General features: G+C 31.6%; 1 protein-coding gene across 1 annotated transcript in view; it reads left to right on the top strand.

The window, feature by feature from the left end:
• Positions 1 to 26,642, top strand: part of fng (Fringe glycosyltransferase) — a 190,257-nt gene that overhangs the window by 144,523 nt on the left and 19,092 nt on the right. The window contains exon 5 of the mRNA XM_088256948.1: positions 6,825 to 6,910. Coding sequence (XP_088113074.1) covers positions 6,825 to 6,910 — 86 coding nt within the window. The remainder of the gene's footprint in view (positions 1 to 6,824; positions 6,911 to 26,642) is intronic.

Below are 26,642 nucleotides of genomic sequence, written 5' to 3'. Positions count from 1 at the left end.
GAAGTAGTAAGAAATAACGAAATGTTAAAATTCACAATAGTACCCATATCCCCATACGTGTAAATTGTATTTTCATTGTGAATCAATATTTTACATATCCAATGTGCATAACCAATTTTACTGCTTTTCATATTTTGTATGATATTTCTGAATGAATCTCACGTGATTGTATTGACATGATTTAATATTAGAAATATCAGTAGATTTTTTTTATAATGCTTGAAATAATTTTTTTTATAATGTTTTGAGCATAAGTTGTAATAACGTGCATTAATTTACATTAAATGAAATTTCAACATATAGATGGCAGCGCTGAAATATGTATGTGAAATGTGAAACGTTCTGTCAGGCGATAACTGTCACGTGACCGTGTAAATTATTTTCTCATTTTAGTTGCCAACTGGAGTACTCGTATATCACAAAAAGCGCTCGCAGGTTACTATTAACTATCAAATTTGTCTGCAAAACAGCTTTCTATTACACCCAATGTTGTTTTAAAATATGTAACTGGTTTGTTCGTACTAGCAAAAGTGCAAAAATTGCTTCTTTTACTTTCCAATATAAAAAAAAATCTTAAAAAAAGTCGTTTAAAAAATTCTGATAACGCGCCTTTCAAAAAGTTTCAAATCGCTTCGAAAAATAACAGATTAAAAACTAACTAACTAACTAACCATCTCGCCGCTTCTCCGCAGGGGTAGGCAGAGAGAATAGAGCGCCACACCACTCTGTCCTTGCAAACATTCTTCGCCTCTTCCACGTTCATGCATCTCCTCATACATACCCGCCGACATACATTTTATTGTAGTTTAGAGGTTTTCCTTGCTTGTTCTACGTTAGTTCACAATTCATACGCGAGTACAGTAAAATGACCTCTATTTAACGAACTTTGGATATTAATAGTAAAACCCTTATCTGCACCCCAATGGTGCATAGGGCACTGCTTCATATAAACGCAGTGTTATCTTGATCGTTTACATATGAAGGAAAGGTGATCAGCCCTCCGCTTCAGGTACCAGTCCAGGGTATTATTAAATAAATATAAGAGTGAAAAAATCACTTATATTTATTTGACCCCCCCCCCTGGGAATCGAACCCGGGACTTCCAGAACGGTAGCCGAGCGTGCTGACCATTACACTACGGAGGCGGACAGGCGGACTTCGGATATAACGGACAAAAAATCCGGTCAAATGTAGAAAAAATTAAAAACGTCCTGTTAGTATACATGCTTAAATTCAATTAAAAGTGTCGCCGCAAACGAACAATTTTTAGCTGCCATGATATTCACAAATTATGTCTCAAAACTTGATTGCTTTTTCAAAGCAAGATAACTAAAGAAGGCAATAAATAGAGTTTTGTATGTGTTTTGTATTGTTTATATATCGCTCACTCCTTTCAAGAACGTCATAAATCAAAAATCGTGAATTTTCAGTTATACATGTTTTCGAAATGCCCAAAAATGTACTATATCCCAACAAAAGAGGCATATTTTTAACTTAACATTTACGTGTTGTTTTTGTATTTTGAAGAAAAGGTATTGTTTCTTTTTTTTAAAGAAACTAGTTATTTTTCAAATGGAGAAAAAACCTTCAGATTTAACCTAAAATGATCTGTTGAACACTAAAAAGTTCAATAAGTGGATTGATATTTATTTTAAATAAATTGTATTATATTTTTAAACCTTAAAAACGTTCTCCTGAAAAATCACGTTTTTTTATTTATGACGTTCTTGAAAGGAGTGAGTGATATATCTAAATGCAGTATTCATATTTTCAAGATTTTTTATTATTATTTATTTTAAACCTATTTTTATACCCGTTTCCCCCAATTTGTCCGTTATTTCGAGGGTTTACTGTATTTTCTTTTCTTCATATACTTATACGTGTGACAGAGCAGGCACTTGGTTTAATATCTCTACGCAATAAGATACAATGTAACCTGACGGCTTACCACACCCTACACACATATATGGAGCACCACGATTTCTTGGTATCACCGAATTCAAATCACGAACTGGTTGTTATTTGTTTTGTTTTTATTTTGATTTGCCGCATTACGTACAGTAATGCGACCCGCGTAATTTGGGAACCTGAGGGGAATATTGAATGAGCTAATAAAAAAATGTAATCTAATAACGTGAAATGTATTTTGTTCATTCCGATATTATTGTCGCAAAAGAACAGCTTTAATGGAAAAAATCATACTTAATTAAGTATTTTTTGTTTTTATTTAATGTTTTACTTAGTAAAAACCATTATGTCTTAAAATCTATTGTGACGCGTGTTTCGATGCTTTCCGCATCATTTTTCCGCACCTTGTCATCTGAAAATTATGCGGAATACATGGAAACATATTATGTCACAATAGATTTTAGAAATACTGGTATTTACTAAGTAAAACTTGAATAAAAAATTAATAGATTTTACCACAAAGTGACTGCCGAATCCGTAAATAAAATTAAGTATTTTTATCTTTAATTTTATAGATTTAAATAGATTTATATTATCCACTGACACTTCGTGATGGAATTGCATTTTTAATTTATTATTAGATTAAAACCAATATTTTTAGCTTTTCCACTTTTTTATTTGACCAGCGACCGGGTTTCGTCGTTACCGACATCATGTCCAGTCTGATGATGTCGGTAACGACGAAACCCGGTCGCTGGTCAAATAAAAAAGTGGAAAAGCTAAAAATATTAGTTTTAATCTAATAATAAATTATAGATTTAAGTTTTGGTGGAACTGCTTTTTATGTATGTAATAAAGTAACAACTAATAAGTTTTTCCCCACTTTTATGTAAACAGATCAGTGATCTCTCAGATGAATGTGCGTCAAAACGATGCATGATAGAATGTTCAAATGGTGAAATAAGAAAAGTATGCAAGGCTGAGATAAGCATTATCGATAAAATTAAGAAAGTTGTGTTGAAATGGTTTTGGACATGTATAAAGAATGAGTGATGGAATAACGGTAAAAAAAATCAGGCAGATTTAGTAAGAAGTAGGAGCAGGGGAAGACCGAGGAATTATTGGCATTATCAAGTATTCGAAATACTTCTACTAAGTAGTCTGGTCAGGAGTCGGAATAATTGGCGGATATGTATGAGGAAATTAATACATGTGGAAGAGGCGAAGAATGTTTACAAAGACAGAGTGGTGTAGGATTCTTTTCCCTCTGCTCACCCCTGCGGTGAACCGGCGTGATGGTTAGTTATTTAGAATAAATTAAATGAATTGTAATATGATGCCTATAATTGAACAATTAATTCCATCATTTTGTCAATTGCCATAACAATATATTATAACAGATGCCAGGTCTTTTCGTTAGTTAGTTAGTTAGGTAAAAAAATATTTCTTTGATCGTTTGGCCCCCGAGCTCATTTAAATTGTAACAGCGCAAAATCAGATCGATTAGCATTACATACGTGGAGCATTTAATATGAATTCCTGTTTGAATAACAATATCTGTTTTGTACTTCTCCATCTTGATAGCCGGGAATGTAGTCACGACCTGTTCATCCGATTGTATGATGACCAGAAGGGTAAGCAGTGCTGATGGAACTGTAAGATTACCAATGTATGAATAATGGAATCTTGCTAATGGCAAACCGTTGGAGTCTGCAACGCAACAAACTCAACTGCAATATCTATTTGTCGAGATCGCTTTGATTTTATTTTATTTTTGTTTAATTTACAGAACGCCATTTTCAGAAAATACCAGGGTTTTTTTTTCATGTAACGCGGTGGAACGGCGTTCTGACACCTTTTTTCACGGATATATATATTTTTTTAATTTCTCAAAATCAATCAGACGAAACAGTGTTTGCGCTTACGTAATTACAATCTAGATTTATATAATTTGTCAAAATAATAAAATATGGTATTTTAATGAATATTTCAATGATATTTTAATATTTTTTTTTAGTAAAACGCTTGACATGAAGTGAGTTCCGGCATCTTTTTTGTTTTAAAAAAGGCCTGAAAAATACTATCAACGTTGTGTCAAAATTTCAAAGCAATCGGTGAATAACATTAACTTATCGAACATTTACATTTTTATTTATAAACTACTACTATTACTACTACTACCATCACGCCATTTCCCCTCAGGGGTAGGCAGAAAGGATGGAACGCCACACTCTTCTGTCCTGACATACACTCCTCGCCTCCTTCACATCCATACATCTAGTCATACATGCCCTCCGATTACGCAGACTTTTGACACCGCCAGATTTTAGGTTCTGATTGATCTGATCGTGCCATTTTTTTATTTATATAGATAAGATAAAAGCACTCGAGTATTCTAATACAACTTGTGTTAAAATTTCGAGCAAGCTGTTATATAACTTTAGGAGATTTAAAATTTTTTAAGAAATGAAATTTTTATTTTAACATTTTTATTCATATAAGCATTACGGACTAAATATAAAATGAAAAGTCATCACCGAGTTGTACTATTTTATTGATTGATTATTTATGAAGTTTTCCCAAAGCGCCTAACTGTTGAAATCAATCCGTTAAAAATGTATTTATGTAACGTACCGTATTGAAAATGTTTTTCTTTGCAACATTTTAAAATCCTCTCAATAATTAAAAGGCCCGTGCTGCATATTTCGGTAAATGTTTATTTGGCATTCTGCATCAAACTTTACCAGTAGGTACGGAAAATAATAATTACCAAAATGTACTTACGTTCAGGTACGCGGTTGCTAGCTGTATGAATATTAAATATTTTTTGTTCTTATTAACATTTTGATTTTGCTCATATTAGTGGATATTTTACAATATTTGAAGTTTTCCATTTAATCAAATATCATTTAGGTACTTGAAAATTATTCATGTGATTGAAAAATATTCAAGTAATAATAGATCTATAATTTTTTTAATGTTGCGACTCTTTTATCAGGTTTATACATTAATTGATTATTTAATTAAGTAAAAAAATATTTTTTATTTCCTTAATTTCTGTGTAAGTAATAATAATATAATACTCGGTAGTGTACGAGTATATGATAATTCGTTTATTTAAGAAAGTTTTTGTGATAAAACTAATGTAATAAAACTTTTTGTTCATACTTCATTGTTTCAAATCAAGAAATAAATTGTCGTTTTCCACTAAATTTATGTATTTTATATAATTAAAATATAAATACTTATATTAAAAGATTTTTTTTTAAAAACAATGTACATATTACTTACTCCAACATTTTCTTTACTTTTACCAGGCAGTTTAAAATTATAGTATAACGGCTTCCCCGAAAAGACGTGTTTTTTTTCTATAAAGGTACTTAAAATAATTTTCTTTTATCTTACGTTGTAAGACCACTCAATTTAATTTGTTTGCGCATTCGTACGGATCTCACGGAGTCTTTACTTTATAAGCCCCAGTTGGAAATTTCTCAATCTCATAAAACCCTTTTATTTTTAGCCAGTTTCAAGAAACGAAAATGCACTCGAGCATAATATTTTTCCTGAAAATGGGCTTATCGTTTAATACTTTAAAAATATTAAATTTAAATAAAACACTCCCGTTGATTACAAACAATAACTGTGAAATAACATGAATAATCGAAGAGATTTTTCCAAATAACGTTTTATTTATACGTCTAAAAAAATCTATTTTATTTTTAAATTTGCCGTTTGATTTGTATTACTCCATTTTAATTTCTGTATTTAATTTTAAATAAAAAACTGATTTTTTGACTCTACTACATCTAAGCGAAACAATTGTCATAAGTTTTTTATGTGTTTTTAACAATAACATACAACTTTGTAGACTCAAAAAATCAGTGTTTGATTTGACATTTAAAACATAAATCCGAAAAAAAATATTTTCCCAGATAGTAAAAAAATCAGCTTTAAAATTTAGATACGTAAATCATGTATCCACGTTCGTACATCATGCATCCAGCTCTTCAACAATGTTTGCTGATGAATTCATTCTATATCTAGCCCGTTTCTTTGTTAATCTCAAGTCACCAATCACCAATAATGTGTTATTTAACGAGGAAGGTGTGTGTGGTATGAGTTTGATCCGGGCTACCTTCGAGAATGTTTGAAATTGAACAATGACCATGATTGAATTTGATAAGACGTGATTTATTCATTGTCATACTGACTCGATTTAGACCCTGGAAATATGCACAAATCGAAATACTTATGTGGACGGAATGTTTTTTTTTCTCGCTTTGTACTTATGGATTCCTTTCTGAGTAGTTGGTCCAATTGTAAGACAGCCTTAGAAATATAAATGCTCTCTCATTTATTCTATTTTTTTGTATTTGCTTGTTCCTATGTCGAACAAAGCAGAAATATAATTACGATTATGCTGAACCAGAATCAGACAGATAAATCCCGCTGCGTTGTATTCTTTACGTTCCTTTTTTCCACTCTCTACGCTGTTGATTGGAATTAAGAAATTATGACTTGCTCTTTATTCTTTCATTTATTGGCATGTGGGACAAAAGTATTATCTGAATTGATGACTTTAGCGTTTCCCGGTTTTTTTTTCTTTTAATTTTTTTATTGCTTTGGTGAGTCAGAATCTCCAACGTTTCTATTAAATTATCGATCTTAACGGGTACTGGTTTTTATGACAGAATTAAATGATTTGTTTGCTTGAGAATTACGCCACGAAAATTAAAACGAATTTAAACAAAAACCGCTTACGGCTCCAATCCATAATAATACATTTAGCCTTTAAAACTGAAACGAACTACATATATAAACGGTGCTTATTTACAGTTGTGTCGGCCTTGAGGTAGAATATTATTTATTATTTTTTATATTGAGTGAAAAATTAATTATTTTTATTTTGTTCACAGCAAAAGATATCTTTTTGGTTCGCCACGGGCGGTGCTGGGTTCTGCATCAGCAGATCACTTGCGTCCAAGATGATGCCTCTAGCTAGGTGAGTTGACATTTTTATTACTGTATGCGAACTTATCACGAAGAATGTAACGATAGTTATTATTTCCAAATGATTTTCCTTTCGACCATCCCATCAGATATCAATATGAGCTTATAATCAATACATATTTGTTTTTATAATCGGCGTGGGTTAAAAATAATAAATCCAATTAAAACCCTAATAATTTTTACTCCAGCTTATTTTTTTTACAACAATGTGCCTTTTTGTAACATTGTGTAATACTTAAATAAATTTCTCAATTGATGGCGCCACTTTCCGCCATACTTAACTCTATGAAATAATTATTTGCATGTGAAAGAAATCCAAGACCTTTGCGTATAAACAACTAAAAAAAAATAGATGTTCAATGATAGACAGAATTGTGAACGTTACACAAGTTTATAAAGTGATCACTCAAGCCAGCCAAATGCCATGACGTTGTCTCTGGGAGGCTTAAACTTCCATATACTTGCGTACAAAACCGATAGATATTTCATCTCAAATTGAGACAGCTATAATATTGAAATATCATCTTCTGGGTGAAAAATACAGTGCCTGAGAGAATAAATAATAATGAATTAGTTTATAATTAAGGTTCTGTTTACGCCTTTTACTGGAATGCCTCTGTTTATTTTTGAGAATTTGCGCCCAACGTGGGGCCACCCGACAGTCTCTTTGTGTTGAGTAAATATCTGCAAGCAGTATACCCATTTCATACTATTCTTCAGAATTATAATTTCCGTTTTACATCTCGTCTCAACAATAAAACACAAGATTCCTTTCCTTATCCTGCAAATGTTATCTTGGCCTCGACCAAATTTATGTAAATAACTTAATAGACCTCCAGGCTCTACTCGGCTCAGGTGCAACTCGAGAAACCTGCCAGTCTTCCTCTCTGAATTCAACCCTACCAAGGCTTTTTTAACCCTCGGTCATCATATTTAACCCACCAATGCTCGATATAGTACAGTTGTTAACAATATTACATATTGCATTGGTATTTTGAACGTCATTTGTGTTTTTTTTTGACGTTCCAATTTATTCGCAAAAAAATCATAATCGGTTTATTTTACCAAAATTTGAGGTTATATACTCATAATTTTTAGAACTTCACCTAACACTATTGCAAAGCAGAGTTCTTTGTATTCTTTTTTATTTCAATTTTGCTTGGTAAATAAAATTGTCTTAAAATCTATTGTCACACGTGCATCGAGCATTCACCATCATTATCAAACAGCGCGTTTTACAAACATTATCAAATACGGTTTTTAATAATGATCATGAATGCATCGTGTCACAATATTTTCTTAAGAAATAATGGTATTTATCAAGATAAATTAAAATTAATAATGGATATATATTTTCACTAATCAATTAATAACACTTAAATAAACGTGCTCGTAAATGATACATATATATATATATATATATATATATATATATATATATATATATATATATATATATATATATATATATATATAATTACACACAATTACAAACCACACACACACACACATACACACATACACACATACAAATTTATCCTCCTTGCGATGGAATTGTCACACTGTGTCAATTCCATCGCTCGTAAATGATACATTTATATATATATATATATATATATATATATATATATATATATATATATATATATATATATATATATATATATATATATATATATATATATATATATATATATATATATATTTATATATATATATAATTACACACAATTACAAACCACACACACACACACATACACACATACACACATACAAATTTATCCTCCTTGCGATGGAATTGTCACACTGTGTCGAAATGTCTCGAAAAGAAACACTTCGTCGTATAAAACAATTATATAAAAATATAAGTTATGCTTTGATATACGCTATTTATCATATTTGATAAATAAACACTATTTTCTATGAAACTAGTGATTTCCCAGTGCAAAAATAAATTTTTGAATTGTTTTTATCTATTTATGCATCAAAACTAAAGACTAAAGTAAGTCAGATCCGCACCGATTACAAAATTAAAATCTCTCCCCGAAAATTCATCCGTAATCCGCAATTCGATGTTAAATCATTTCGCGCGATCCTCGCCAGACTCACGCCTCCCCTCCTTGGAAAACAATCCCTTCCCGTTACACCCAACCCCTTCCCGCAGATCCAACCCTTACATTAATTGAGGTCAATCAATTTCAGTTAGACTGAACTTCGCGGAAAATCTAGCCGAAGTTACTGTGTAACATCCATCCATGCGGAAGCATTACATTATACCCGGGAGACTGCTTGTAATGACGCCAATGGCTTTGTTCATGGCTTTGTGTGTCCATTTTTGCGGCATGCCAAACCTACCCCGATACTCTTATCTGGCAAACAGTTCACTACCCTCTGCTGTATGAAGAGTTATAATGACCAAATAATCCACGAACGTTTTAATAATGATTAGATTTATAATGAAATAAATAAAGTGTCGGGTTGTGGTACCGTGGTTAGTGTCGCGGACTCTTGAGTCAGAGTTTCTTGGTTCGAACCCACTTTACCACAATTTGATATCTATTTCTTATAATGAGCCGCTTAGGCTCACAGAAATAGTATGAATTTGAAGTATTCTTGTAAATAATAAAAACACAAATATTTAATTATTAAATTAAAAAAAAACACATTTTGACATCTCAATAATGATGATGGAGAAAATGTAGATCTGGGTATTAACATGACCTACGATCTGTCATTGGCTGGCTGGAACTTATACATATATCGTATAATTGAGTGTGTTCAAATCTTGGTTTACAAATCTGGGTTTATTCACTTAGGATTTATTTGTATAGACATCTCTACATAGATATAAGAATATGGATGTTTGGATATTTACAGGGCTTACGACCTGTCATAGGCTGGTTTAAGTAATTTATTTATAAGCGTGTAATATTCACCGTTTTACCCATGATTGACTATGATAATAATAGTAAATAATAAATTTGGTTAATTTACGAGGTTACGAGTATTGCGCTATTTTCGTAAAATACTACCTCAAGGGTATAAGGTGTCAATAAAACGAAGAAAAAAACAATTTGTTTGTTTAAGAACTTTTTATACAATGTTTCTGTAGTGTATTTTTCGTTGTTAGTTTTATTTTCCTTTGGTATTGTTACATTCATTCATTGTAGTATCAAATACATCATTTTCTTTAAAAAATCGCTTTTATTTTACGTAATAAAAATCATAAAATGCATGATGTAAATCCGTGAATGTATTTGAGAGTAATCAACCATTAATCTCTTTCAAAGATTTTTAGTAACATTCTGTTCCGTCAACAGGTGTTTTTATTAAAGTTACCCCCCATGAAGTCAACGTTTTAATTAACACCGACAAGCCTCCCCCGCCGCAGGTGACGTAGGCAGAGAAATATAGTTTTCCGGCTTAAATTGTTTTCCGGAAATGCCGCTACTTCCGGCCTGATAACGATGACGTGCTAACCAAACTGAGGGCTTTCGCCCTTTAGAGGGTTGATAAGCGGCTGTAATTAAAGCTTCCGGAATTAAAAATGTAAACAAAATATTTTACGTTTTTGCCGATGTGAATTTTACCTCTAAAATGTAAATTAGGGGCCAAACTTTTTCAACATTGCATTTATTACTTTACGACAAAACTTACTTATTTAGTACATATTTACATTTCAATTAACAGTTTGTAAAGAATAAATTACACTTAAATTAAAAAAAATAATGTAGATATCGACAAAAATAATTAATTTTTATCAATTACAATCATAGGTTCTAGTGTTAAAATCTATCAGTTTCTGCGAAATGATAATTTTAAAATAGTGATTAAAATACACAAGTAGGCGTTTTTCATTAAATTTGACGAAAGCTTTTTTGTTATTGATGGAAGATATTTTCTTTTTCATTTTCATGATAATACTATGCGTATGTTTTTTTCCCCTCATAATAAGTAACTAAAGATTGGGAAGTAGAACCCTGGACCTTGGACATAGGGCTCGCAACATAGCAGCTAATATTTAACTGAATGCATACCACTAAATCCTCAAAGGAGTCGTATACGTTTCGTTTCTCTATCCAAATTTCACAAAAATAATATTAATAATATGTAACCCCAACTCTAGTCATGGTTGCTATTTTTTTTTTCTTCTTAATCTTCCTTCTCCTTTTAACATCATCTTTATCCTATTGAATACATTCTACATTTTCCCCATGAATCAGGAGCGCAGGAATAATTACGTCATATGGTTAACGATGCACTCAACACCGCGTTGATCAGATGCGGTGCCTTACGGAGGCCAAAGAGCAAAATAACTAGATAACGATCAATTTATTGATTTACTTTACGTCTTTTCGTCTTGATTTCTCGTTGTGAATAAAACGAAAATAATAATAAAGAAAACATAAATATTAATGGTGCACAATACGATTTTGCGATGCGGTAAAGTTTATTACTTGCCAGAAAGTATTTCTGATGCATATCCGATTTCCTACTGACTATGGATCATCGACTTAAAATAAACATTAAAATGAATAGAATTCGCATCAAGCGAGATTTCGATCTTATACATTTAATGTAAGCAATAAAATTGTATCTGGATAATAATAACAAAAGAGTAAATGTATTTTTTTAAAATTATGTATAAAAAATATTAATATCTAGATGGCAAAACAATAATTTGTTACTCGTTAATTGTTAAATTAAAATATCTTGAAACTTAATACATATAATAGAATGAGTGTATATCATTAAAAATTATACATGTACAACCAAAATCTCACCAATGTGAGAAAATTACTGTAATCCAAAAGGTTTATTATTTGCTTTGCCTGAAATAATTTAAATTCCTGTGTCCTGTAGTGAATCCTCATCTATCTATGTGCGAGAAATTTTATTCACGGCGCAATCACAGTATTCCTTGATGAAATATTTTCCTGAATTGATGCTCCATTTCCATGTTTCGATGATAAATCATTACCGTATTTATTATCAATTATTATTTTTCTTCCCGTGGGAATATCCCTCTGTTTTTAAACAGAAATGTCCTTTGATTAGATTCGAAATTCTCCAACCGAGATGCGGCTTTTTAATGTTTTATTCTGTATACCTGTTTTAATTCGGTAACATTCCGTTTCGCGAATTTAATCCCTAATGAGGGGAAATTTTTAGCATAGCTCTGGCAACTCTGGGATCCAGAAGGCAGTGTTATTAAAATAAGGTCCAGGAAATTTGAAAATGTTTATGAAAAATTGAGTAAATTCCGTTTATATTTTTATTCCTTCGCTTCTGAAAGAAATACTTCAAACCTGTCGCCGACAGCTTTCGGAAAAGATGACTTCTTACGTAGCACTTAACTTAAAAGGTAATATGATATTAATAAATCCTGATGAGGGAACTTGAAAATTGAATGAGACTTGATAAAATGTTCAAGTCTAAATATAAGGGATATATTTATGTAAAATATTTGTTATTTAATCATGTTTTCGGCACTTTTTTTACTACTGACTATGTTAAACTAAACACTAGAACGTGTTTAATATTATATTTTACTCCGACCCAAACCACTCACCAAGATTTTAATCTGCCGATTTCACCACTACCATCGCACTTTTTAAACATGTCTCCCTATTTAAATATTATTGACATGCGTTATTAGTCTGTCCGAAGACAGAAATGCACTAAAAAAGTCTTCGCCTTTAGTCTTCGGTGAGAAAAGGTTTCGCCTTTTAACCAATGATAATGAATCGAAGAGAGATACGGAAAAGTGATTTATTTGTTGTTCAAAGTTACAAAAAATGTCATTTTTACAGCCTTTTGAATGTAAAATAATTCAATATTATTAAGTTCTAACCCTGTATTATTAATATTTGATATTTTTACCCATGTATCTCTTTTTGAAACGTGTTAAAAATTAAACATGTTATTTATATTTAAGTATACGTAAGTTATTCCTAAAACGCGCCTGTATTTTACCGGATCTATATTCTTCGCGGTGAGTCGTTTTCGTTTGAGTTTTCTTATTCGAAAATATAGATTTTTGCGATAGCCTTATTTAAAAAACTATTAAATAATAAATGATTACAAAATCTATAAAATCGTAGACTTTATCATTGCGGTATTTTTATAAACGTAATTAAAAGAACGAAATTAAAATAAATATTTATCGAATTTTCTAAATGCAGCGATCTGTATTCAAATGGTTCTTGGGATATATTCAATTGGTGATCCGGATTACACGAACACCTTTCAATAAAAAATAAGCAGCTGATAAATTTGAATAGTTTCTCGATCGACGGATTCTAATCTCGATAATGTCCCGAAATGGAGTCGCGACTGACAATTTAATGAAGATTTATACCCAAATCCCGACGGTCCCTAAAAGGACGCCGATATTCGGAACATGTCCGCCGTACGAATTAAGGATTTTCTGAATAACATTATCTCGTCTCGTAAGTGAGGTCCATTACAAGAGATAACATCTGAAATCTCAAGCAAGTCGTAAACAGAAGCCATTTTTATGGCCATTGTTTTTCATGGATTCTTTACCAATTACGACATTTTTATAACAAGGTATTCTTTACCGATACAGTACAATACTCTCAACTCCTGTCGACATTTATGTGTTTGTTTTCAAAATCTTCCTACATAAGTCTGTATCGCTACTTTTAAAATAGCATGTTTAAGTAATCGCTTTATACACATGTAGCATTTACCATTCTACCTATGATTGACAACCACACTAATCAAATTTTGGACGTTATATTTATGCTTCATTTGAAACATTTTTTCACATGCTTTTCTTTGTAGCATCTATGATTGAGTTAAGTAAGTTATTTTTAATTAGCAGAAACCTTTATGAAATGCACAGATTTTTCCCTAATTATTTAACATGCTAGGAGATGCTTAAAAACATCATTTTCAATATTTATTTAACTTATATTTTGAACATTTATTTTTTCCTTATATTTTGAGTGTGTCCAAATCTTTCCTCACAAATCTAGGTTTGTCCACTTAGGGGTTATTTATATTGATATTTCAACATAGATGAAAAAGAATATGGATATCCGAGTATTTACACATTTACACACAATAAAACTATAAATATTCTCAAATTTAATTACTTTTGAAGCTCGCTATGCAATATATGATAAATATTGAATATGTGCGTGGTTGAGAGTATTTTTATTAATTTAAATCAACATATTTTAGCGGTTTTAATTTTAATAAATGTTATCTTAAAATCATCTAGGATTCTTGTTAAAATGCTTTTGAAATATAATGCTAGTACCGTTTTATTGGGCGTTATTAAAGTATGAATAAAAATGAAAACATATTATTTTTGATCATTCGAGATAACGTTTGAAAGGATTAAGCATTTAAATGTCAAGCGTAGAAAAATAATTTAAGAAATTAGCAGTTATTTGAAATAGATAAAAAACGAAGGCTTAGCGATTACTTTTAATTACGTCTTCCTCGTATATCGCCCACTGAATTTTCAGTGAACATTTTAAGTACATACGTATGCATTAAATTATTTAAAATTATATAATATATTATACAACTTGGCCAATATAATAATGATGTTTGGTTAAAAATAGTTATCCTGGACTGACAGCCGATAAAGATTAATCTCCTTCTTATAATTTATCCAAAATTTTGGAAAAAGAAGCAGAGGACGAGCGAGGAAAACTTGGCACAATCAGGTATGTCAAATACTTGAAAGCGGCCGGGTCAGGAGTCGTAATAATCGTCGGGTATGTATGATGAGATGCATGAATGTAGAAGAGGCAAAGAATGTTTGCAAAGACAGAGTGGTGTGGCGTTCGATTCTCTCTGCCTACCCCTGCGGGGAAGCGGCGTGATGGTTAGTTAGTTAGTTGTAATTTATGCATTTATAGGCAGTCGTTGTGGCGTAGTTGGGTAGACGCTCGACTGCGAAACTGGCGTCGCGGGTTCGATTCCCGCCAATTGCAAAATGAATTCAAGAAAGATTTATTTTCAATTGGTCTGGGTGTTTGTGATGTATTTTTCACATTAACCTTTCCTATCCTTACTATCCTACCTGCAGACAAGCATCTAAAATAGACGCTTTGCGGGTTATTCCTTTAATTAAAAATATTTAATATATATTTGACAACGCCACACCTATGCAATGTGCTACTATAAAAGTGAATAATTTATTCGTTATTTAGCCTTTGAGGAAATACATTTGCCTACTTGTAAGCATCGATTTATAATTGTTTATACAATGTTTTTCTTAAATAATTTATTTCATTCAAATCCAATTTTAAATTATGCAATTCTGCTCGTTAAAGAAATTACAAATAAATAATGGCGACTTTAATGAACTTTGTGTTTAATAGCGGAAACGCTAATGGTGTCGATTTATAAATTTGCAACTAAAGAAACACGTTCGGGGTTTTTCTTTTATTCACTGTAATGCGATTGGATCGTTAATTCTCTTTTGATAAACGGCTAAGCTCCCTTTTAAAGTCGGCTTTAAAACATCCTTGATTACCTTGATTTAATAAGTTTTGTTTTATAAGTTAACATCCCTTCCCGCAGTTTATATTATTGAATACTGTTTGTTTTACGATACTAAATATTAATATTATTCTTACGTATAAATGCTGTTTTTTTTATATGTATTTTTATAGTTCAATAATAAATGTAGTTATTCAAGAATTAAAATTTAATTTTAATAGAAATTTATATAATAATAATCCTAAACAACAACGTGATGACAACACCTTTGAATGTATTTCTTAAAACTATCTCACGCTTTTTCAAATGTGGTTATCTAAATATTAAAATCATTAGTAGAAATATACATAATAACATACCTAATCGTGTCTACCTCTCCACTTAAGGCAATTTAATGCCAGAAAGTATTTTTGTGTTGATTGATATTAACGAAATATATGCGAGTGTGTCGATTATTATTAAAATTTCAAAATATTTTGCGTCTTATAATAAATAGGGTACCTTGTTTCTCCAGGAATATCGTGACCATCAATAATTTGAACGCATTGTATCATGAATTTATTCGTAAAAAGGAAGAATATTGTGGAAAAAAACATTTTTTTATATTGACTAGGTCTGCTCGAGAATCAAACTCGGGATAACAAGTGTCGGGTCGTGGTCCCGTGGTTAGTGTCGCGGGCTCTTGAGTCAGAGTTTCTGGGTTCGAACCCACTCTACCACAATTTGATACCTATTGCTAATAATGAGCCGCTTAGGCTTACAGAAATAGTATAAAATTAAAATATTTGTGTAAATAATAAAACACAAATATTATATTTCTCTTTTAAAAAAAAAGGTATCGGGTTGTGGTCCCATGGTTAGTGTTGCGGGTTCTTGAGTCAGAGTTTCTGGGTTCGAACCTACTCTATCACAATTCGATACGTATTTTTAGCAATGATTCGCTTAGGCTCACAGAAAATATTATATATAGTAAAAATATTTCTCTTTTAAAAAAAAAAGTATTTTCCTCTGAAGTCATCGCATATGACATATTTGCTCCATTTATTAAGTGCATTTTATTTAGACAGATAAAATGTCGATGGTGTAGAATGATTACAAGAGCGAATGTAGAATCGCCGACGCGGGAGAAGGGATAGAGCGAAAACAATTTGCGGAATCCAATAACGAGATTGGTGCCGAAAGTCTCTAGACATGTCCCCGATAAAGGGAATAGGTGAGACGGAGATAGAGGCGCTCGGACGGGGGGAGGGGGACAAATATTTTAAGGGCGCCACCCCCCGCCCACTCTACTGACCGCCCAACTACAATCCTACAGCCGACATAAAACCTCGGAAGAAATTGATGCTCTTTTCAGTCTTAAAATGATATTTATGAGAAAACTTTCAGCGGAATGGAGAGTCCCGGAGATACAGTGGAACCTCTCATAACGAAATTTATTATTTCCTTTCCAGAATATTACTCGTTATGTGAAACACTCGTTAAGCGAAACAATTTTTTTATCAAAATAATTAATGTAAAATACGGTACCTAATGCCTTCCCGAAAAAAATACTTTATATTATATTTTTTTAACGTTTATTCAAATGAAATAAAAAATCGTAACAACCTGGAATAGGATTGCATAAAACATTATTTCAAACAAAAACTTTTTTTTTTATATATGAATATATGAGAATATATGAATATATTCCTACTTTTTTTAAACATTTGTTTTTGCCTACGCTTCAAAATTTGGTAAAAATATGACACCATTATTATCATCAATGAAATTTGTAGATTGCATAGTCACCTTTTTATTAGGGTGATGCTGCTCGGGTGTACGATGCAACAGTTTCCATGCTTTCAGCATTTCCCTTAATGCGTCAGAAGATTGTTGCTTTGCTACTTCGCTTGTTTTGCGAAATTCTCGTTACGGCAGCATTTTTTTACAATTTATTTTGATCGTTATGCGAATTACTCGTTATGAGAGGTTTCACTGTCTTGTAATATTGCATATATGATCTAAGGAAATAATTTTTAGTCTCTATAATGCTATAAAATGATACTAAATAATAAAGTAGACAGAGTTTTAAAGTCTTATAGATGTAACTTCTGTAAGACTTGGTAATGTATAGGAAACGGAAATATTTAAATCTTAAAACCCGTTTCTACATTTAGTAAGTATCTACTCGTATATTTCTTTTAGCCATATATATATATATATATATATATATATATATATATATATATATATATATATATATATATATATATATATATATATATATATATATTTGACTTTAAGTAAGCAATTGAAATTCGCTCTCCCGAAAAGATTTGCGTCAAATTCTTTAAAATGTTTAATAAAAGGCTCATGTATTATTATTTTTTTACATACTAATAACTTATTGAAATCTCATTTTGTGTATTGATGGGTGGATGTCATAAACGAAATGGTTTATATAGAGATTATTATTTATGTGTGATTATAAATATATATATATACATATATATATATATACATATATATATATATATATATATATATATATATATATATATATATATATATATATATATATATATATATATATATATATATATATATATATATATATATATATATATATATATATATATATATATATTATATATATATATATATATATATATATATATATATATATATATATACAACTTCCAAGAATTTGAGTATTGCGGTTGTCAATAATGGGTAGAATTGGTGAATGTTACACGTGTGTAAAGTGACCACTTAAACCAGCCTATGACGGTCGTCAGCCCCGTAAATGCCCAAACTTCCGTATTCTTCTTCATCTTTGATGAGATGTCAAAAAATAATTATAAAAATATGTAAAAAAAAATATATATATATTAAAAATATCTATATAAGTATAGAGATGCTTCGAAATTGGATAATTGAAATTGAAAATCAATACGATACAACGCTTGAAAACATTTCATTTCGACATTTGTTCCAACACAAGGATTTTTTGTTCCCCAAATGGTGGCCTAATTGCGAGCGGCATTGGCACCATTCGTATTGCCTTTTAATTAGTTTTTCATCGGAGTCGATCGGCGATAAGCGCGGAGCAGGACCCCCTGCCGTCCGCAGCGGCTCTCGAACAATCAAATTGCGTTTACGACAATCAAAGATCTATTCCGAAATGAAAGGACCACTGTGCTCGTGTAGCAATGCCCAATGCAGCAACAATGAAGATTAAACGGTAATTGGTTTCGAATAATAAGATCCATTGTGTTCCCAGAAGTGTGTTGTTATAATTACACGTCTTTTACAACGAGAGGTCAGAATTGGAAAGGTTATCGCTTTTTATTGAAAAGAGTTCATTATTGTTGAGTACTATTCATAAATACTTATGCTGGGCTAGTTTCGTTTCAACTTCAGATGAAACATCTATCGTAACATTATATTGATATCATCCGTAGGCTGAATAATGTGTATTAGAATAAATAACAATAAATTATAAAATACAATAAATGACCAAAATATCTTCATAAAAATAGTTTTTCGTGGCAATATTAAATAAATATACGTGAGGGAAAATTGTATCAAGTGTTTTTGTACTGACTCCCATTGTAATTGAACCTAGGATCTCTAGCAGGGTAGTCGCTAGGTACTGGATCAATGTTGCAATTTGATCCAAACGAAATTGACCTTACCGTTCTCAACTTTTTTATTTATTTAGACCAATTAACAAAATTTATATCGCTCACTCCTTTCAACAGCGTCATATATCAAAAAACTTAATTTTTCAGGAGATCATTTTTAAAGTTTAAGTATATTATAAAATGTATTAAAAAATAAATATCAAGCCACTTATTGAACTTTTTACTGTGCAACAAATCTTTTAAGGTAAAACCTGTTTTAAAGGTTTTTTTCTATATTTGAAAAATATTTTGTATATTTAAAAAAATAATTAAACAATACCTTTTCTTCAAAATGCAAAAACAACACTTCTGCCCTGTAGCGGGTAAATATTAAGTTAGAAATATGCCACTTTTGCTGGGATATAGCACATTTTCTGGGCATTCCGAAAACATGCATAACTGAAAATTGACGATTTTTGATATATGATTGAGCGATACATATACTTAATAAGTCATATTTATAAGTAAGCGTTGAGTTTATACATATTTCTGTTGATATTGATAGTTAAAACAGTTGTTAATGTTGTCTATGATAGTTGATATTGTCTATGAGAGTTGATATTGTCTATTAATAGTTGATGTTGTCAACGTGAGAAAAAAAACTAAGGCTATTTTCGAATATTAAATATGCATTCAATGCAACGCTTATTTAAATTTTGATCTCTGGTCTTTGTTAGTCCCGGCAGTGCTGTTGAACCGCCTCCCCTCACATCGAACTTCACGTAATCAATCTCAATCAACGTCTCTGGTCTGTGAGCTCTGCCTTTAAATGCTGCCAACGTTCACACAATATCCTTCGTTCCTTACAAAATCCCCGTTTGGTAAACCACCTCTTGTTGGGCGAGAACGTTGACCACTCACTGGCCCGACATTCCGATCAATAGTTTTATATGATATCAGATTTAAGTTTTGTACCTACTACATTTCTGCATTTTATAGAATAAAATAACAACTATGTACCGTAGAACGGGGCGCTACTTGAACTTCGATGTGGTACAAAAAAAATGAAATCTGTATTTGGTCTACAATAATGAACGTATCGACATGATTCATTGTTTCCCTGACATGTGACACTTGTTGTCACGATACTTTTTTTGTACTGGGCTCAAGTAACACATCAAAGTTCAAGAAGCCCCGTTCTACGGTATTTTTTCCACATGAATTTTATTTGACCAACAACCGGGTTACGTAATATCAATGTCTTAGTTCTTAGGTTTTATGGTTATATAATATCAATGTCTGGTTAAATGGAAAAGAAATAAAAGAGAAAGCACACAGTTCTTATTGTATATGTTAATGGTATTTTCATAATGCTTGTGGATATGCAATACGTGAGCAACTGTCATGAAGCACGCTGTCCGCCATGTGTAATGTTTAGTATTGCGTAGGTTGTTGTTTTGTCCAATAGATTCGCTGCCATTGCGGCAAAAAAACACGTTATAAAAACATATTTACCTGTCACAGGTCATATATTTATGCAATGTTTTATCAAATTTTGAAAAATTTCAATGAAATTTAGGAGATTTGAAATTTTGAACAAACGAACATTAACCTGTTTACATTTTGACATCTCAACATTGTCAAAGAGAATATGGTATAAGTCTTTGTTATTTTCAGGACCTATTACCAGTCATAGTCTGATGACATAATTATTTTATACACGTGATAATACGTGTAACATGTTTTATGCATCTCGCATTACCAAAATATTTTATTAATTGGGAGACGCCCTTAAACATTTTTTATGCAGCTTATAATTAGACCAGTTATTTTATTCGCAACATTTTAAGTGTGCCCAACTCCTTGTTTTTAAATCTGGATTTTTCTAATTAGGAGTACTTTTTACATTTAAAATGTAAAAATTATTCATAAGTGTACAAAATCTGCTTTGTAAACAAGGATTTGCACACGCCCAAAATGTTGTGATTTACATCGTTATTTATAAATATATTTTATATGATGAAAATAAAATGTAAAACCCTCCATACTCTCAGTTAGACCGTTGAAAAATTTGAAAATTAAATTATCTCAATGCGGGCAATTGTATCATAATTCTACGATATCTGATCTCTGATTCTAATCAATAGTTTTCGAATGCGGGTCTATCGATTATCAATACTCTGGCCAGATTCATTCATTGTCAAGTTTTAAAATCTTTAATGTGTACTTAGCGCAGTTTGACTTATAAATGTTAAACTTCAAATAAATAAATTCCTATTATTTATTGATTCGGCATTACCTTTGTGGAATGACATGTTGATTATTTTTAAAAATTAAACACTTGAATATACCACTTAATGAGTTTTATTTATGTATACGACTAGTTTCGAAAACTTAGATGTTTTCATCTTCTGGTAAAAATTAAAACTAACGAATAAAAAATATGTATTTAGGGGTATATATAGGTTGATAAATATAGCCAAAGGGGGGGGGGGGGTTAAGGAACAAGATTTTTTGTAAAAGGAATCATGGATAATAATGGTGACGTATATATACCTATATATACCCCTAAATATATTTTTTGTTCGTTAGTTTTAATTTTTACCAGAAGATGAACACATCTCTAAGTTTTCGAAACTAGTCGTTTTTATAAATAAAACTCATTAAGTAATATATTCAAGCGTTTAATTTTAAAAAAAATATCACACACACACACATACACACACACACACACATATATATATATACACATAAATTATATGACAAGATGACACACACTGTATTGTATTGAATACCTAGTATTTCCTAATAATTCATCGAAAAAGTCATTTATTTTAATCACATACTCTGTAATATTTTTAACGCCTATTGGCCACTAACATGACAACACACACACACACACACACACACACACACACACACACACACACACACACACACACACACACACACACACACACACACACACACACACATATATATATATATATATATATATATATATATATGTATATATATATATATATATATATATATATATATATATATATATATATATACATATAAATTATATGATAAGATGACACACACTGTATTGTTTTATTTGTTTCACACAATATTGGTACAAGTTTATGAATCTACAAATCAAGCCCAGGGTGCTTCGTTTTATGATACTTGATACATAAATTTACCCCACTATATTTGCAGAACGTGAATAGAATTTACTTCACCTGTTTATACACACATATTCAATACACAGACCATCCCTTTACACGTATGTGTGGTATGTATGGTATGTACGTACATATTTATTTATTTGAACTTTTTTGTACAATATGTGTGTACATTGGCGGGCTTATTGCTATAAAGCAATATCTTCCAACCAACCAAAAAAAACAGACTAGTGTGAACGATCTAGGCTTGTACCTTTTGATGTCTGTTAGAAATTAGTGGGGAGATAATGCTTGAACAGGTTAAGACAAGGATAAGAAAAAAGAAAAACAAAGAAACATAAGAGAGCATAATTACAAATTAAGAATTTAAACAGGGTAACATGAATAGAAAAACAAAATGACGATAGAGTAAGGAAGGCATGGGAAAAGGGAATCAGGTAGAAAGTTTATTAAGTTTAGGGTCAAAATAAACATATGAATATCGCGCATTTCTTCCTTGTCTGTCACTTTTCCAATTATCCCAGTAATAATATTGAGAATCTTTATTTCGTTAAAAGATGAAATAAGGAAAGAATGCAAGGCTGAGATAAGTATTATCGATAAAATTAAGAAAGGTGTGTTGAGATGGTTCGGACATGTGGAACGTATGGGTGAGGGAAGAACGGTTAAACAAATTTATGAGGCGAATGTAGTTGGGAAAAGAAGCAGAGGAAGACCGAGAAAAACCTGGCACAATCAGGTATGTCAAATACTTGAAAGCGGCCGGGTCAGGAGTCGTAATAATCGTCGGTTATATATGAGGAGATGCATGAATGTAGAAGAGGCGAAGAATGTTTGCAAAGACAGAGTGGTGTGGCGTTCGATTCTCTCTGCCTACCCCTGCGGGGAAGCGGCGTGATGGTTAGTTAGTTAGTTAGTTTAACATTGAGAAGTTTATTTTCTTATATAACTCATTCTTGTTTCACGTGGATTCAAAGACCAGCATTGGATAGTAGCAATAAATCGATCGGGAATCTGAAACCAGCCCTTGTAGCCAACCCTTAACTACCTCGTATTCTAGTCACGTGCATGGCTGATCAGTGAAAACAACGAAACACGTGTTCCGTCTATGTGCTAGTGGCTGTAGAACATCAAAGCAGGAATAAAGCTTATTCAACTTGTCTGTTTGACGTACGAGTTAAGCTTTATTTTATTCATTAATATCTGCTGCTGTTCATAAATGTTGGAGGGTATTATTATTTCAATCGTAGAATTATTATTTTTTCATCCGTTTTATACAACAAATAGGTATTTTATTTATTGTTTCGGCATTAACTTTGTGGTAAGGCATGTTACAATGATTAAAGAAAACACTTGTTTTTTTACCACTTGAGTTTTATTGTAGACTACATGTTTCAGAAGTTAAACTTCCATCATTCAGGTCTGTATAATAACTGAAACATGTAGTCTATAATAAAACTCAAGTGGTAAAAAACAAGTGTTTTCTTTAATCATTGTAACAAATAGGTAAGTGATGTGTTTTATATATTTTAAGGTGTATACGTATCATACATAAATAGTTAATTTTATTAGTGCCTCAGTAGTCTGGCGGTCAGTCCATTTGGATGTCCCGGGTTCGATTCACAGGGGGGTCAAAATAAACATAAGGGATTTCACACTCATATATTTATTTATAAGGAAAGAATGTAAGACTGAGATAAGCACTATCGATAAAATTAAGAAAGGTGTGTTGAGATGGTTTGGACATGTGGAACGTATGTGTGAAGAAAGAACGGTTAAACAAATTTATGAGGGGAATGTAGTTGGAAAAAGAAGCAGAGGAAGACTTGGCACAATCAGGTATGTCAATTACTTGAAAGCGGCCGGGTCAGGAGTCGTAATAATCGTTGGGTATATATGAGGAGATGCATGAATGTAGAAGAGGCGAATAATGTTTGCAAAGACAGAGTGATGTGGCGTTCGATTCTCTCTGCCTACCCCTGCGGGGAAGCGGCGTGATGGTTAGTTATATTTATTTATTTACAACAGTTTTGGGTGTGTTTAAATCCTTAATCACTATGCTTATGCACATACAGCCTATGACAGGTCATATGCTCTTTAAATACCCAGACTTCCATATTCGTCTTCATCTATGTTGAGATGTCAAAAAGCTTATATTTATTCCTTATTACCCTGGACTAGTAGTGCCTGAAGCGCAGGGCTGATGACCTTCCCTTCATGTATTTAATAATCAAGATAACACTGCTTACATACTATGCAGTGCCCTATGCACCATCGAATGCGGAGAAGGGTTAGAAGAAATAAATTGTATGTTTTTTAGTAAAATTCATAATTAATAATAAAAAACATTATTTTTACCCATTATCAAAAATAATTGCGCAAAGATTTGGCTAGGACTGTTTTGACTTTATTGCGTATACAATAAAAATAAAGTGGATTTTTTTCTTCATATTTCATGGTATTTATTTATGTACATATATTTAAAACATATATATTTAAAAAATATATATGAAAAACGCACATTGTCATAACATGTATGTGGGTGGGGATACGATCTTATTCAATATATGCTAGTATGAAGTTCGTAATTGAGTTGTAATAATTCTAGTATAAAAATACGAAATACTAAGAAAATAAAACAGTTAAGTAAGGTAAGTAAGAAAAATTAACCGAGTATGAAATCACCAACTGAATTGGAATTTGAAGTAGGTAACAATTTCCATAAATTTAAAATGTTTAAAGCATTTAAGTATGCTGGACGGTTTATACCAAAAGTAAAAAGCTATTAAAAGGTATTATAGGTAGATGTTGAGAAAGAACATTATATAAATATTTTATTTACAACTTACACCGTGTAGTTGGCTGCACTCATGCTGCAGTTAAATAAATACAGTCGTAATAAATGCAAGATACAGTTTATATTCAGAGTTTCAAAGGCCAATAGAAATGTTGCAAGGAAAGTTGCTTAACAGCACAGCTTCATGTTTTATTTAATACCACTGTTAAATTCAGCAAATAAGCTTTTTTGCTGACTCATGTTCAATAACAACTGCATTGAAAATCTTATAACTTCTGTACTAATACAAATTATCATATTTTACTGTCCTAAATAAATGTTCCATGTTGATTTTAGCTTTATTTTAAATTTCATTATACGTCGTTTTTAGTAGGTAGTTTTTGTTCGCCCAGGCATCGATTGGCACCTTACCTTTTGATGTCATCAAATAAAATACATTCACATCAATTATTAGTTTCGAAAATTATAATTTATGTAGCGTCATTTTTTTTAAATTGCTTCCTTGAGGGCGCTTCACTGTGATTTAATCGGGGAAAGGAAATAATTTAGCAAAGAATTGTGTTTTTAGTTTTTTCTTGCTAAAGATCGTCTCACTCTCACTGTTTCTTACTGCTGGTGGAAGAGCATTCTACGGGTTCCGCTCCGCAATAGCCAAATTTTGAGCGCTGGTTGCGAGCTGGCAAGACCATTTTATCTATAGCGGTTGGTGTGGCCGATCGAACAAATGTACTCGAAGACCAGAAATGATTATTTGTCGGGTACCTAAACAAATGTACTTAGAAGACCAGAAAAGATAACTTGTCGTGTACATGAACAAATGTCGTCCACTTCGCACCTGTGTCCTTCTCTGGCTGTCAGTTGCCCACCTCTACGTCAGCGCGGCTCGATGGCCGCCATATTTCCTCCACTAATTGGACATTGGTCCCTCAGCCTATCAGAGCTGCCAGCCGTCACTGTTTGCGTTCTTGTTCTATTTTCCATTCCGTCGTCCCGGATTCGGATATCTGGGATGACTGTCGTGGTGCTTTGTTCAAATTATCTCCCATCTCCCGGTTCGGGCGGCGACTGATCAAGGGACTTTTTATAGCCGCGCCTGCACCCTTTGACTGAAGATGAGCAGTTTTAATAGCCAGACTACTGTTGCGGTTTCGACGCATGTTTTACTTGGGTAATAAAACGGCGTTTTCGATTTAAATGCAATTACTTTACCTTTAAAAAAACGTGTACTTATATCATCCACATTTTATAGTTTCGCTTAAAACGAAAAACAGCTTTCTTATGACGATTACTTCTATGTACTTCTTCATGTTTCGTGTTTGAGAAAATATTTGCATTTTCGCTGTTGCTCTTGATTATATGTCAAACAAATGTCGCGTTTTGTGATTTACAAATAAACTTGTTCAACGAAATAATACTCGTATGGTGATTTTATAAATAACTTATATAATAATTTAAATAAGTTATTTAGTAAGTTATAAAACATAGAATCTCAAAGTTAATGCTTTAATTATTAATTATATAACATTCAATACATTTACCTTTAAAATAATATTATATTTTACGTATTGACATGGAATACAACTAAAATAGCCATACTTAACACGAGAAATGCTAGTTCTGTCTGCTCCTACAAAATGCATATTTAAGAAAAAACTATAGAAG

This window comes from Brachycentrus maculatus, unplaced genomic scaffold, assembly GCF_059751285.1.
Source record: "Brachycentrus maculatus isolate JH-2025_06_01 unplaced genomic scaffold, ASM5975128v1 h1tg000069l, whole genome shotgun sequence".
Lineage (NCBI taxonomy): Eukaryota > Metazoa > Arthropoda > Insecta > Trichoptera > Brachycentridae > Brachycentrus > Brachycentrus maculatus.
This window is presented reverse-complemented; position numbering and strand designations above follow the sequence as displayed.